General features: G+C 38.9%; 1 protein-coding gene across 4 annotated transcripts in view; it reads right to left on the bottom strand.

Annotated features, from left to right (window-relative positions):
* Nucleotides 1-16,172, bottom strand: part of Fer (FER tyrosine kinase) — a 263,815-nt gene that overhangs the window by 232,371 nt on the left and 15,272 nt on the right. For all 4 annotated transcript variants that reach the window (XR_003709785.1, XM_028755701.1, XM_028755700.1 and 1 more), the window contains exon 3: nt 15,431-15,530. Coding sequence is in view for 3 of the 4 variants with exons in the window: in XM_028755701.1 (XP_028611534.1) it covers nt 15,431-15,530 (100 nt within the window). In the remaining variant the exon portion in view is untranslated. The remainder of the gene's footprint in view (nt 1-15,430; nt 15,531-16,172) is intronic.

Consider the following 16,172-nt stretch of genomic DNA (forward strand, 5'->3'; position numbering starts at 1 on the left):
ACTTAAAGGGCCAGTAAATATCTTCAACAAAATTATAGAGGAAAACTTATCTAACCTAAAGAAAGAGATGTCCATTAACACAGAAGAAGCCTATAGAACTTCAAATAGACTAGATCAGAAAAAAAAAAATTCCTCCCGTCACATAATAATCAAATGCACAAAGCAAAGAAAAAACTACTAAAAGCAATAAGGGAAAAGGGTAAAGTAACATATAAAGGCAGACCTATAAGAATTACATCAGACTTCTCACCAGAGTCTATAAAAGCCAGAAGATCCTGGACTGACATCATACAGACCCCAAGAGAACACAAATGGCAGCCCAGACTACTATAACCAGCAAAACTCTCAATCACTATAGATGGAGAAACCAAGATATTCCATGAAAAAAAACAAATTTACACAGTATCTTCCAAAAAATCCAGCACTTCAAAGAATAGCTGATGGAAAACTCCAACACAAGGAGGGAAACTAAAACCTAAAAAAAGCAAGAAAATAATCTTCCAACAACCCTAAAAGAAGACAGCTAAACAAACATAATTGCACCTCTAATAATAAAAATAACAGGAAGCAACAATCATTTTTCCTTAATATCTCTTAACATCAATGGTCTCAATTCCCCAATAAAAAGACATAGACTATCAGACTGGATATGTAACCAGGATCCAGAATTTTGTTGCATACAGGAAATGTACCTCAGTGACAAAGACAGACACTACCTCAGAGTAAAAGGATGGAAAACAATTTTCCAAAAAAATGGTCCTAAGAAACAAGGGGGAGTAGCCTTTCTAATTTTGAATAAAATGGACTTTCAACCAAAAGTTATCAAAAAAGATAAGGAAGGACAAGTCATACTCATCAAAGGAAAAATCTACCAAGATGAACTCTCAAATCTGAACATCTATGCTCCAAATGCAAGAGCACCTACATACATAAAAGAAACTTTACTAAAGCTCAAAACACACATTACACCTCACACAATAATAGGGGGGGATTTCAACACCGCACTCTCAACAATGGACAGATCATGGAAACAGAAGCTAAACAGATACACAATGACATTAACAGAAGTTATGAGCCAAATGGATTTAACAGATATCTACAGAACATTTCATCCTAAAAAAAAGAATATAACTTTTTCTCAGCACCTCATGTTACTTTCTCTAAAATTGAGCATATAATTGGTCACAAAACAGGCCAGAATAAACAAAAAAAAAAAGACTGAAATAATCCCTTGCATCCTATCAGATCACCACGGACTAAGGCTGGTCTTCAATAATAACAAAAACAATGGAAAGCCCACATACACGTGGAAACTGAACAACGCTCTACTCAATGATGACTTGGTCAAGGAAGAAATAAAGAAAGAAATTAAAAACTTTTTAGAATTTAATGAAAAGCTGGGCGGTGGTGGTGCACGCCTTTAATCCCAGCACTTGGGAGGCAGAGACAGGTGGATTTCTGAGTTCGAGGCCAGCCTGGTCTACAGAGTGAGTTCCAGGACAGCCAGGGCTATACAGAGAAACCCTGTCTCGAAAAAAAAAAAAAAGAATTTAATGAAAATGAGGACACATCATACCAAAACATGTGGGACTCCATGAAAGCAGTGCTAAGAGGAAAACTCATAGACCTTAGTGCCTACAAAAAGAAGCTGCAGAGAGCATACACTAACAACTTGACAATACACCTGAAAGTTCCAGAACAAAAAGAGGCAAATACACCCAAGAGGAGTAGATGGCAGGAAATAATCAAACTCAGGGCTGAAATCAACCAAATAGAAACAAAAAGAACTATACAAAGAATCAATAAAACCAGGGGCTGGTTCTTTGAGAAAATCAACAAGATAGATAAACCCTTAGCCACACTAACCAGAGCTCACAGAGACAGTATCCAAATTAATAAAATCATAACTGTAAAGGGAGACATAACAACAGAAAGTGAAGAAATTCAAAAAATCATCAGATCCTACTACAAAGGCCTATACTCAACAAAACTGGAAATTCTGAATGAAATGGACAACTTTCTAAACAGATACCAGGTACCAAAGTTAAATCAGGAGCAGACAAACCATCTAAACAGTCCCATAACCCCTGAAGAAATCGCATCAATCATTAAGTCTCCCCACCAAAAGAAACCCAGGACCAGATGGTTTTAGTGAAGATTTCTATCAAACCTTCAAGGAAGACCTAATACCAATTCTCTTCAAATTATTCCAGAAAACAGAAAGAGAAGGAACACTATCCAATTCGTTCAATAAGCCACAATCACGCTCATACCTAAACCTCACAAAGACCCAACAAAGAGAGAGAACTTCAGACCAATCTCCCTCATGAATATCGATGCAAAAATACTCAATAAAATTCTAGCAAACCCAATCCAAGAACACATCAAAACAATCATCATCATGATCAAGTAGGCTTTATCCCAGGAATGCAGGGATGGTTCAATATTCGGAAATCCATCAATGTAATCCACTATATAAACAAACTCAAAGGGAAAAAAAAAACACATAATCATCTCACTAGATGCCAAGAAAGCATTTGACAAAATTCAACATCCCTTCATGATAAAAGTCTTGGAAAGATCAGGAATTCAAGGACCATACCTAAACATAGTAAAAGCAATATACAGCAAACCAGCAGCCAACATAAAACTAAATGGAGAGAAACTTAAAGCAATCCCACTAAAATCAGGGACTAGACAAGGCTGCCCACTCTCTCCCTACTTATTCAATATAGTACTCAAAGTCATAGCTGGAGTAATTAGACAACAAAAAGAAGTCAAAGGGATACAAATAGGAAAGGAAGAAGCCAAAATTTAACGATTTGCAGATGATATGATAGTATATTTAAAGTGACCTTAAAACTTCCACTGGAGAACTCCTAAACCTGATTAACAACTTCAGCAAAGAGTCTGGATATAAAATCAATTCAAAAAGTCAGTAGCCTTCCTCTACTCGAAGGATAAACAGGCTGACAAAGAAATTAGAGAAATGACACCCTTCACAATGGTCACAAATAATATAAGATACCTTGGTGTAAATCTAACAAAGCAAGTGAAAGATCTATATGACAAGAACGTCAAGTCTCTGAAGAAAGAAATCGAAGATCTCAGAAGATGGAAAGATCTCCCATGCTCATGGATTGGCAGGATACATATAGTAAAAATGGCCATCTTGCCAAGAGCAATCTACAGATTTAATGCAATCCCCATCAAAATTCCAAATCAATTCTTCATAGAGATAGAAAGAGCAATTTGCAAACTCATTTGGAATAACAAAAAATCCAGGATAGTGAGAACTATTCTCAACAATAAAAGAACTTCTGGGGGAATCACCATCCCTGACCTCAAGCTGTACTACAGAGCAATAGTGATAAAAACTGCATGGTATTGGTATAAAGACAGGCAGGAAGATGAATGGAATACAACTGAAGATCTAGAAATGATCCCACACACCTATGGTCACTTGATCTTTGACAAAGAAGCTAAAACTGTCCAGAGGAAAAAGGACAGCATTTTCAATAAATGGTGCTGGTTCAACTGGACGTCAGGATATAAAAGAATGCATATCGATCCACTCTTACCTCCTTGTACAAAGCTCAAGTCCAAGTGGATAAAGGACCTCCACATAAAACCAGATACACTGAAACTAATAGAAGAGAAGGTGGGGAAGACCCACGAATACCTAGCACAGGGGAAAAATTCCTGAACAGAACACCAATGGCATATGCTCTAAGATCACGAATTGAAAAACGGGACCTCATAAAATTGCAAAATTTCTGTAAGGCAAAGGACACTGTCAATAGGATAAAATGGCAACCAACAGATTGGGAAAGATCTTTACTAATCCAACATCTGATAGAGGGCTAATATCCAATATATACAAAGAACTCAAGAAATTAGACTCCAGACAACCAAGGAACCCTATTAAAAAATGTGGTACAGAGCTAAACAAAGAATTCTCAACTTAGGAAACTCAAATGGCCAAGATGCACCTAAAGAAATGTTCAATATCCTTAGTCATCAGGGAAATGCAAATCAAAACAACCCTGAGATTCCATCTCACACCAGTCAGAATGGCCAAGATCAAAAACTCAGGTGATAGCAGACGCTGGCAAGGATGTGGAGAAAGAGGAATACTTCTCCACTGGTGAGATTGCAAGATAGTACAACCACTCTGGAAATCAGTCTGGCAGTTCCTCAGAAAATTGGACATAGCACTATACCACAACTGGGCATATACCCAGCAGATGCTCTAACATATAACAAGGACACATGCTCCACTATGTTCATAGCAGCCTTATTTATAATAGCCAGAAGCTGGAAAGAACCCAGATGTCCTTCAACTGAGGAATGGATACAGAAAATGTGGTATATTTACACAATGGAATATTGCTCAGCTATTAAAAACAATGAATTCGAGAAATTCTTAGGCAAATGGATGGAACTAGAAAATATCATCCTGAGTGAGGTAAGCCAATCACAAAAGAACACACATGGTATGTGTTAGTAATCTGTTAAACGCCACCTCCACAGTCACCTGGCAATAGCCAGGTATGCTCCTCCCCACATTTACCTGGCAACAGGCAGGTAACCCTGCCCACTATAAAAGGAGCTGCCTGCCACCTCCTCTCTTGCTCTCATGGTCCCTTGACCCTGTGCCTGCAGGTTCGCTGTCCCCTTTCCCTTCCCCCCTTCCCTTCCCCGTCTCTCCACGTGGTCATGGCTGGCCTCTACTCCTCTACTTCTCTTCTCTTCTCTGCTCTCTCTCTCCCTCTCTTAATAAGCCCCCTCCCTTTGGAACCATTTGGTCTGGTGTTGTCTGTTCCAAGCTGTGTGCCAAAGTCTAACACTATGCACTCACTGATAAGTGCATATTAACCCAAAAGCTCGCAATATCCAAGATACAACTCACAGACCACATGAAGCTCATGAACAAGGAAGACCAAGGTGTGGGTGCTTTGGCCCTTCTTAGAAGGGGTAACAAAAGACTCATGGGAGCAAATATGGAGACAAAGCGTGGGACAGAAACTGAAGGAGGGGCTTTCCAGAAACTGCTCGACCTGAGTATCCATCCCTTGTGAATTCACCAAAGGTTGACACTGATATGGATGCCAGTAAGTGCATGCTGACAGGAGCATGATACAGCTGTCTGCTTAGAGGTCTGCCAGAGCCTGAAATATACAGAGTCGGATGCTCACAGCTAACCATTGAGCATGGGGTTCCCAATGGAGGAGGGGGAAAGAAGACTGAAGGAGCTAAAAGGGTTTTCGGGCCCCATGTGGAGAGCAACAATAACAACCAACCAGAGTTCCCAGGGCCTAAACCACCAGCCTGGGAGCACATATGGAGGTGCCTATGGCTCCAGCTGTATATGTAGGGAAGGATCACAGTGTCAGGCATAGTTGGATGAGGAAGTCTTTGGTCTAGTGAAGGCTGGATGCCCCAGTGTGGGGGAAATCATGGGTGGGGAGATGAGAGTGGGAGGGTGGGTGGGGGCACATCCTCATAGAAGCAGGAGGGGGGATGGGATAGGGTGTTCCTGGATAGGGGGGAAAGGGGATTACATCTGAAATGTAAATAAAATATCCAATAAAATATATATATAAAAAAAAAGAACAGAAAAAAAAAGAATTTTTTGTACAAAGAAGCTTTACTTTGCTGCCAATCTGTTTAGGGTCAGCAATCCCCTGTTATTATCACCTGTCTGAGAATCTCTCTGATACAAATGAAAAAATAAAGAAAAGATGAAGATTTTTGCAAAGAAACTTAGACATCCTCCAGTACACAACTATTCATAGGAAAAGCAAAAACAGGAAAAAAAAGAAAAGGCAACTCTCTAGCCTTTCTCATAACCCCTCTAACTATAAGGCACATGACCTAAGCACATAAACAGAAAGAATAAGAGGCAGGCAGAGGGTGGACAGAAGCACTGGGAAATGCTGCCTTCCAGACACAGCATGGCTGTTCCACACAGGAACATGTGAGGAGCTTTGAGGCTACAGCTACTGAGGAAAGGGGTCTCTGTTTACTGGAGTCGTGAGCCCTGATGCCTTGCTCGCACCCCATTGGCACAGTTGTACACTCATGTGTTTATGGGCATCACTGGCTGGACTCAGGTGCGTTCTCAAAGAAAAAGAAAACCACAAAGATGTGAAGAAGGGAAGGAGATGTTGGGGAACCCAGGAGAGGTGGGGGTAGATTTGTTTGCAGATACATCACATACATGTATGAATTGTTCAAAGAATATTTTAAACATCTATATTATATAAAAAATAAAAGGGAAATCACCCTTCCTGCTAAGTTGTATGTCATTGTGATCCGCAAATCTGGAATTCACTATGAACCAGAAACACCACTGACCTCTCCTAAGAAAATGAACAAGTATTTTATAAAAAGATAATTCCTGTTAGTATAAGTCTGAACCCAGTGACGTCCTATTCAGAGGCCAGCGACTCCTACGTTGCTGAGACAACCACTCCCAGAATTCACCTGTCTCGCTCACCTGAACCTGGGAAGTTACATGTCATCACCCACTTAGATAGTTGAGACCGCCCCAACCTCGCTCTCTTCCTCTTTTCTTCGCTTGCCATCTTCCCGCTCCTCTCTCCCATTCCCTTCCCCAAATAAACCCCTTCCCGTGGAACCGGACTGGCTTTGCGTTGTCTTTCCAAACCGCGCCCGAATTCTAACAATTCCTGCCCCAGTAATAGGTAGTTCTGCAACACAAGAATTTTAGCAAATATATAAAATACTTTATAAAATGTTACCCCGGTACTATATTTCTCAGAGAAGGGGCCGGGGGACAGACAAGAAAAGAGCAATTCAATTCTTACAAAAATTAAACTACAAAAAAATGGGATTTTAGACTACATTAGGATAAAATGTTTTATGTCAAAAATTAGTATAATAATCATACAGGTTAGTAATGGTATAGTTTAATATAAAAGAACTTACTAGCAGATATCCTTTAATTTTTTTTAATTCCATTCTATTTAAGAATGTTTATCAAAAATCAAGTGAACGTATTACCACAATTATACTAAATCTTTAAAGAAATTTTTAACTCAATACAATGTTCCTGGGACAATTTTATTATTTAGTAATTAAATCATTTCAGTATTAATTGTAAATGATTTTTAACAACCCCATGAATATATTCTTCTACCAAATAATACATATTTTTCTCAGAATATATATACAACATTTCTATTTATGAAGACTAATATTAACAACTTTCTTATAGAAATACAAGTCATTGAAAGTCCTAAAGTTAATCAATTGGCACACACATCTTCAGACAGCTCTTGAATCTCCTCTAAGAATAACTTCTTGTTCCTCTCACACACAGGAATAAACTCCAGTAGGAAGCTGGATCAGGACTTCACCTGCCCAGGCTTCTGGCTAGAAAGGAAGAGACCCTGTCCTAGAAAGAGAGGGAATGCATTAACTCCTGCTCCGCGGGCCACCAGAGCAGCCCTTCCTGTGCCCCCATTAAGATTTATGAGGTTTTTATCTTCTGTTTCAATTCATTATTTTTAAAAGGTACTTTATTTGTTACTTGAAATTAAACAAGTTAATTACAACAACACATCTCACAAGATCATGTACAATTATCTAGAAAAAGTTCAAGTAAAAAAGATCCCTCCCACAGTTTATACGTTTGTAAGAAAACTAAAGTGACGAAGTGAATCTGAGTACTGTGTTCTAAGGCACTGGTTTGTACTTATCCATACCGTGAAAGTCTTAAGGCGTGAACTCAACTAATCTCACACTTAATGTCTCACCCTTTCTTTAAACTATTGTGTTTTGCTGTGTGTTTGTTTTTCCTTTACCTCTAGGATTCCTAACTCATTTTTTCTAACCTTATAAGTCATCTCTCCACATACACAGGCTTTCATGGAGACATTTAAACTACCCATCTGTTTCCTATTTGCACATATTTTGAACCACAAACTACCCATCTGGCTTTCTAACTAGTGTGAACTGACTAGCTAAATACACAACTCTCGGCTCACTATGGTGTTAATAATACAAAATACAGAAAACTTAACTTCCTGGCTGATTCTTTCTTTGAATTAGGTATATTAAATGATCAGCAACATAAACAGGAATATTATAGCCAAAATATAAACCAACTGCTTATTAACAGTTTAAAAAATTAAACTGCCTTTGAAAATACCCAATAAATAATCCACTACACTAATAGAAGGTTTAAGTTACAGTTGAGAAGGGTTTTGGGAGAATGTGTACCCCACCACTCCCCTCACATCTACCTGGGTTGTGAAGCATGCTCAAGGGAAATACATTCCTATCAAGCTATCGATTGCTCCTTCTCTTAGAGGTACAGAGTTTTGATGTCTTGCTTAATTGTCATAATTTGGAAAAGAACACTATTGTACTTTTTATAGATTTGTTCAACAAATAAAAATCTTAATCCACATGGAGACTATACAAGTGAACCTCAAATACCAATAATATATAAAGCAGAAGAAGGATATGAGATAGGTTAATCAAATATGTGACATCAAAACAGAAGGCAAGACAATCAGGAGGAGACTGAGGAGACCAAGGAGAGCGAGGACAGTGAGGAGAGCGAGGAGAGTGAAGAGAGTGAGGCGAGTGAGGAGAGCGAGGAGAGCGAGGCCAGCGAGAATGAAAAGAGCAGTAAGAGTGGGCGGAGGAGCCAGGAGGGCGTGGGGATGGGTAACAACAAGTATAACGATGTGTATGTATGAATCACAGTGTCACAATGAAGCCTGGTATTGTGTATGCTAACCAAAAATGAATAAAATAAATGAAGACAAAATCAAACACTGCTCATTCTCTCACTTAACAAAGTTATTTGTTTAAAAGGAAAAACCACCTAATAGAATTCTAGCTATATACCTACCTGGTTCAGAATAACTCCAATCACTAGTCGAGTTTCTAATACAGTTTTAAAATAAATTACAAATGAAGTTAAAAGTAATTTAAAGGATATAGGGTGAACAAGTTGCTGTTCACAGAACTCTGCTGTTGTATGTTTTTCTCGGCTGAGAAGATACACTGAAGCCGTATGTGGAGTTACTGTGTGCCAATTAACAAGGAGAAAAACATCCAATTTTTCCTCCTTCATATAATGAAATTCACAGAGAGATGGAATTATAATTCTTTCACCACTACTTGTTGACAAACGTGTTTCATGGTTTGTAATAACAGAGTGTATACACAACAAGTCATACCATGAACAGTATTATGAAGCTAGAAAACTCTATTATGCAGCGTTGACACTCACAAGGGACAAGCCAGATACTCGTTAAGCTCATCTAGAAAGTCAACCACTGGTACTATGAACTTCTGAAGTGATGGTCATTTCTTAAATATCATGGTTCAAAGTCTCCTGATATTAAGAAAGAAGTGATTATTTTCCAAAAACAAGGCAACTCTTTTCTACTTTGTCTGCTTCAATGTGAATAAGTGTTAAATATTTTTACCATCTCACCCAATGGCCGTGCTCTAATGGATCTCGAATGTGCTAAAGCTTCGGTTCCAATGTGTCCTGGCTGAGACAGTGGGACCTGCCCATGTAGCACACAGTCCTTTGGTCTTTCTCTCTTTCCTAGCTCATGATTTGAGACGTCTGTTCTAACATGAACCAGCCAAGGCAATGGTGATACCAGTGTTGAGCAGGAACCTCCAGGATGATGAGCTCAATAAACTGTTCTTCTTTGTAGTTATTACAGTTGCCATGAGCATTAAGGTAGCTTAAGGTTTTGTTTCTCGGTACAGTTATGAATTTGTTTTCCTTTCTAATCACTAACTAGAGAAAACCTTGACATCAATGTGGTGTCACACATTCAGTTTTTACCCACTCATTTTCTCATCTATCAGTGGTCTGGCTAAATCTGTTACTTATTAATCTTCTTCACATTACTGTCTGACACGCTGCCTACTGTCCTGTACAAAGGCTATAATGTGCTTTTCAGTTAAAACACTTATGTTGGATAAGTTATGCTTAATCACAAATTATAAAACTATATTGGTTGTAATGCTGAAAAATATACACTAAACAAGTTGTAGTGCAAACATACATAATAAAGGTATATATTAATAGGTTATAGAAAATGTAATCTTGCTTATACAAATTAAGCCTTTTCCTCCCCTAGAGAAACAAGTCACTAATTCTGTTTGCAGTGCCTTTAAAGAATATAACTCTCATAAATAATAAGAATGAACTGTCGGAGCCAATGAGATGGCTCAGCAGTTAAGAAGACCTGAGTTTGATTTCCAGCTCACTTGGTGGTTCACAACCCTCTGCTCCAGTTACAGAGGGTCTGATGCTATCTTCTGATCTCAAAGGACTCGTGTAAACAAATACACACACAGACACACACACACACACTCATACACACTCACATGTATACACACAATCACACATATGCACTTAATACAAGCTCATACACTCATACACTCACACACACTCATACACATACTTACACACACACACAAATACACACACTAACACACACTCACATACATACATATACACAGTGTCACACAGACACACACACACACACATACACACACACACACACACAATTAATGATTTTTTTTTCAATTAAAAAGAGTCAATTACATTCTGAGCATTCTTACCACCAGGGTACCATTCAGGACAGCCTTGACTGGATCACTGCAGTAGACTAAAGGTAAGCAGTAGCCTTCTTCCCATGCTTGCTGCACCTCTCACACTGGGCCCCATAAGTTGACCAGAATTACTGTGTTATTAAGCAAGTTCACAGAACTTCTCTACTTAAACCCATCTGCCAGCATCCCTGTTTACTCAGAGGAGCTGAAGTGTTTGGCTGCAATGACCCTGAATACCCTTCAGCTCCCCTGCCAGCTCTTCTCATCTTATCCAGCCACACCTTTCCTCAGCAGCAGGAGGAGGATGCACTCTGTCCCAGAACAGCATTAGATCAACCCCCTACCCCCTTGGCCTCTGTGTTAATGGTCATCTATCCATGACTTCATGACCTACGACCCTTGACACCACACCTACCTACCTGCTTCATTTTCCCCATCCTACTAATCATGCCATTTTTAACAGACTTTTTGAAGATTAGTTTCTTGCTTTCACTTAACATGTGTGAGTGTTCTGCCTGTGTGAGTATGTGTGTGCACTATGTACATGCCTGGTGCCCACAGAGGCCAGAAGAGGGAGCCAGATCTCCTCCGCTGCCAGTTGTATGCAGTTATGTGGATGCTGGGACTAGAACCTGCCTGCGTCTCAGGAGCAGCAAGTGCTCTTCTCATGGCTGAACCTTTCTCCAAATCCTTTTAATATGTTTCAGTTAACAACTAATTATGCTTGCTGTCTTCTGCTTGAAAAACTAAGTCTCGTGAAGACATTAATGTCTATAATCTCTCTGCTTCAAAATCCAGTAGCTAGGAAACAGGAGAAACCAATAAATAGCTTTATCATGTATGCATATGTACAACCAAATTTGTATTAGCGGTATATGCAAGTGTGCATGTGTATGTGTGCACATGTGTACATGCATGTGTACTCATGTGTGAACTTGTGTGTGTATGTGTATACATATGTGTGTATGCATATGTATATGTATGTGTTCCCTTGTGTATGGGTGTGGAGGCCAAAGGGAAATTTCTGCTGATTTCCTTTTTGGTTCTCCATCTTCTTCCTCTGAAACAGGATCTCTGTCATTAACCTGGAGCTCGCTGTCGCTGCCTGGTTGACCAACAAAGCACTATTCCTGCCTCTTCCTAAGCAGTGCTCAGGTCACAGGTAAGCAGCACCTCTGTTGTACATAATCGCTGGGGTATGAACTTAGGTTCTGAGCCATGTCTCTAGTCCTAAGAGTTGTTCTTAATGTATGAATTGAACAGTCTTTTTGTATTTTTTTTTTGACCAGGCTGGCCTCGAACTCAGAAATCCGCCTGCCTCTGCCTCCCAAGTGCTGGGACTAAAGTCATGTGCCATCACTGCCCAGCTTTTTGCATTCTTTTTAAAGACTAAATTTAAACCTAACTGGAACTTTAAAAACATTATCATTAAAGAACGATTAGAATTTTGCCATCTCACATTAAGAGCATACTGTTAATATTAGTTTCTGATTTTCTCTCTCTAGTTACTCAAGTCCAAAAATCGTTTTTTGGACATCTCTAAAGAGCTTCACTCACACAAAGCATAAAGGAAAATGAGCCAAAGAAACTAACTCTTGTTAATATTTTTCTGTGTGCCACTTCGACTTGTGCATACAGGGGAAAGCAACGTAGGAACAAATGACTGTGCTCCCACTCTGTGCACATAAACAAAAGACACAGATTTCTATTCCACATCACATTTCAGTCTTTAAGAAGAATACTTAATAATCACTGCATTTCCACACAGCTTTAACACAATGCAAATTAGGTTAATAACTAAGACTGCCATTGCTCATAATGGTCCTGTTAAGGTTGCTATCATATTAAATGCCCGACAGGGGACAGCATTTATGCATGAGTTAGCTGCTAAAGTATCATCCGCTGAAGAGTAGATTTAAAGTGCTCTCACTTCCTGGTTTTTAACAAAAGTGGGGATCAGGAACTGTTAGTCTGTTCTCCTCTGTGATGAAATGCCTAGTAAAACAACTTCCTAGACAAAAGACTGATTCTGCCTCACAGTTCTGCTCTTGCTTAGGGGCCTTGGAGAAACAGGACATCATAGAGAGGGACTGGGCAGACTAAAGCTGACCAACTCCTGACAACAGGAGCAGGAGAGGGCAGAGCAGCTGGTACATATCCCCATGTACACTCCTATGGACAACTCCACTAAGGCCCCAGTTCCTCAGCCCCTGCCAAAGGCACTGAATTAGGAATCTACCAATGAATTAATGCATCAATAAGGTCACAGTCCCCATGATACAATGGCTTCCCAAAGCCCACTGGCTGGCAAGCAAACCTGAAAATTCTACAGGACATTTGCGATGGAAACCATAACAACTGTAGTTTGAACTGTACTGTGGCTTTTAGCAACTACCACACCCAAAATACATTTCAGACACAAGGTGACTCAAGATGATATGAATTTCAGAATATTTTCATTCATCACTCATACATGACTCTAATATAGAAATATTGCAGCAGAATGATGGCTGCCCATTTTGTGAACTCTTTGATGGAATCAAGGAAGGGACCTTACAAAGTCTTGCTCATGCTCATTTTTTTTTTTATTTTATTTATTTATTTTTATGTATACGATGAGTACACTGTAGCTTTCAGATGCACCAGAAGAGGGCATCAGATCTCATTACAGATGGTTGTGAGCCACCATGTGGTTGCTGGGAATTGAACTCAGGACCTTTAGAAGAGCAATCAGTGCTCTTAACCACTGAGCCATCTCTCCAGCCCCTCACGCTCATTTTCTTAAAGTTTAGATTTGGGGTTTTTTAAAAAAAAAAAAATTGAACCATCTGTCTCAAGGCTGGACTCATTCCAAACTGCTTTTTCACAATTAAAGTATTCTAAAGAAATAACTCAAAGATCTAATTAATTTTAATTGGCTATAAAGTATCACAGAACTATTCATAATGCATGAAGAAGCAATTTAAGGAATTCTACTTCCCAGTTATAGATAGATTTCCTTTGAATGAGACTGAAGCCATTCCCTACAGTTCTAGCAACAGGTTCCACTCATCTGTCAGGACAGGATGGGGACTTCGGATGATCATGGACGTGCCAACCAATCCCTTACATGCCTGTATTCCTCACAGAGAATGGGAATTAGGAAGAGCCTGCTTCCATTCTAACAATAAAAGAGGGTGAGTAGAGATCCTTTCTAGACTGACTGTAGTGGGCATGTGAAAGACAATCTAGATCCCTTTCCTCCACTAGGATGGGTGAGAATGCAGAAGCATTCAGGCTCGTATGCATGTAAGAAAAGATACTGGAAGGAATATTTTGAGGCTTGGTAAATATAAAACTCTAGAATAATTCTAGCCACACAACTAGGTAGGCTACATTTGAATACATAATTAGTAAGCAACTTGTTTAAACATCTTTTATCATTCTTCAGTATATCCTCAAGAAAACTATAAAACTTCAACAAAACATATTTAAATTCACTTTATTAAATACCATCTGCTTCAATATGGTGCTGCTTAAATTTTTTAAAATTAGCATTCATGACATTTATTCTTAAAACTAATTTTTAAGGGTGGGAGAGATGGCTCAGAGGTTCAAAGAACTTACTCCTCTTTCAAAGAACTCAGGTTGAGTTTCCAACACACACACACACACACACACACACACACACACACACACACGGCTTCAACTCTCCCAGCATGAACTTAAAATGTATAAACATGTGTCTGTGAGAGTTTCTCAGGGTTTAGGGTACAACTCGGAGAGGGGTAGAGCACTTACCCCTGATTCTAGCACAAGAAAGAGAAAGGTATAAAAGGAAAACATGGAGAAAAAAGAGAGAAAAGGAAGGATGGCGGGAGGGAGGGAAGAAAGGTGGGAAGGAAGGGGGAGGCAATTAAAAGCATTGTCTTCAGATGTGCCCACTGCCTTGCTACTGCTGTGTTTCACCAGGCTCACAAGAATTTCCTATGAGCATATTTCTATATGACAAGTATTAAGTGCAAAGACATCTTAAAACATCACAACACAGACTTTGTGTTTAAGCACAAATGGTCTACATCACTAAAAACAGATCTTGACGACTGGTGATGAAGTAAGCCTTCCCTTACTAGTCATTCTCCAACAAGTATGAGAGTCACATGAGCAACAGAGTCCAGCTGAGTCAACTACAGTCAGTCATGTCATTGCCAATGCTGGGGGATCTCATATGGATTTATAACGTAATTAACTACCAAGGAAGAAGCAGTCAACTTTACAAAGTTAACTCTGCTGACAGATAAAAAACAGGTAACACTAGGGGCTAAGAGAAGGCTCAACACTTGGGAATGCTCTCTGTACCTAAAGCATTCTCTAAAATGCAAAGGAAGAGTGATGATGTATGTGACACTTGAAGAACCCTCTAAGTTAATAAGGACATGCCAATCTCAACATATTTAAGGTGCACAGAATCACATGAAAAGCAAACTGTAAACATGGATTAATTTTTGCTATAAAGAGCTTGTGAAATTGAATAAGAAACAGTAAATTTAAGACTCTCTAACTAAGTAAAGTGAATGCAAGAACAACATATAACATTCCCTGCATCCTTTACAAACACTACATAACTCACTAATGTGAACTACTCAGCATCTCTTAACACATAAAGAAGAGAATTTGTAGCACTTCAAAAGCCAGCCTATTTTGACATAGTCTGAGATTTTAGAATATAAACTGCTCTAGGCTGAATAATTTTCCTGCTTACAAAGATGTCTATTAGATGACAGAATAGAAGCCATCATACTGAACACTTTTTATGATGCTATCATACCTTTGGCTAAGGCTTCTTTATATTTCTCTTTGGCAGAATTCATTTCTTTTATTAATTGTCGATAGCTGGATTTTAATTTCTCCAATTCTGTCTTTGTGACCTGTCAAAGACACAATATGCAGAAAAATGTTAAGTCTTTACATTTAAACTGGTCAACAGTTTACATTCTAAAGCATTAGTTTATGTATATTTATGACTTAGAAGTGACGACTCTTTGCCAGAAAATTACAGACAATAAGCTAAAAATCAGTTTTAAAATCAATGATAAATTCAATATGATGTAAAAACACATAAACTTCCTTCAAAAGACAAATCAAGAAGAACACAATGCTAAGAGACACGATCTCATAGCAAACACACTGATCCTGTGGCTCTTGTAATATTCCTCCGCATCTTCCAGAATGAACCTTGAGCCTGAAGTTCAGGAGGGATCTGTAGTATGTACGGGTGGGTATAAGCAGTGTCTAAGGGATCCCTGCAGGCCATAGCTTCACATGTATGCTGTGTTCTTCATGACCAACTACACTAATGTAGAAACACACTGTAGTTCTCTATCACAGGAAATGTAGACTGATTAAGGAGAAGCCTAAAAGCATTTTCAGGAGTGGGGTGGTCCATTTGGCAATGGTCATCTCTAAAAATACATATTTGAATAATATTATATGGGCTGAACAGGTTATATTTGGAATGTATATGTACATACAAATATGCATACAATAATGATTAATGAAGAGACCATGAA

This window comes from Grammomys surdaster, unplaced genomic scaffold, assembly GCF_004785775.1.
Source record: "Grammomys surdaster isolate TR1022 unplaced genomic scaffold, NIH_TR_1.0 126076, whole genome shotgun sequence".
Lineage (NCBI taxonomy): Eukaryota > Metazoa > Chordata > Mammalia > Rodentia > Muridae > Grammomys > Grammomys surdaster.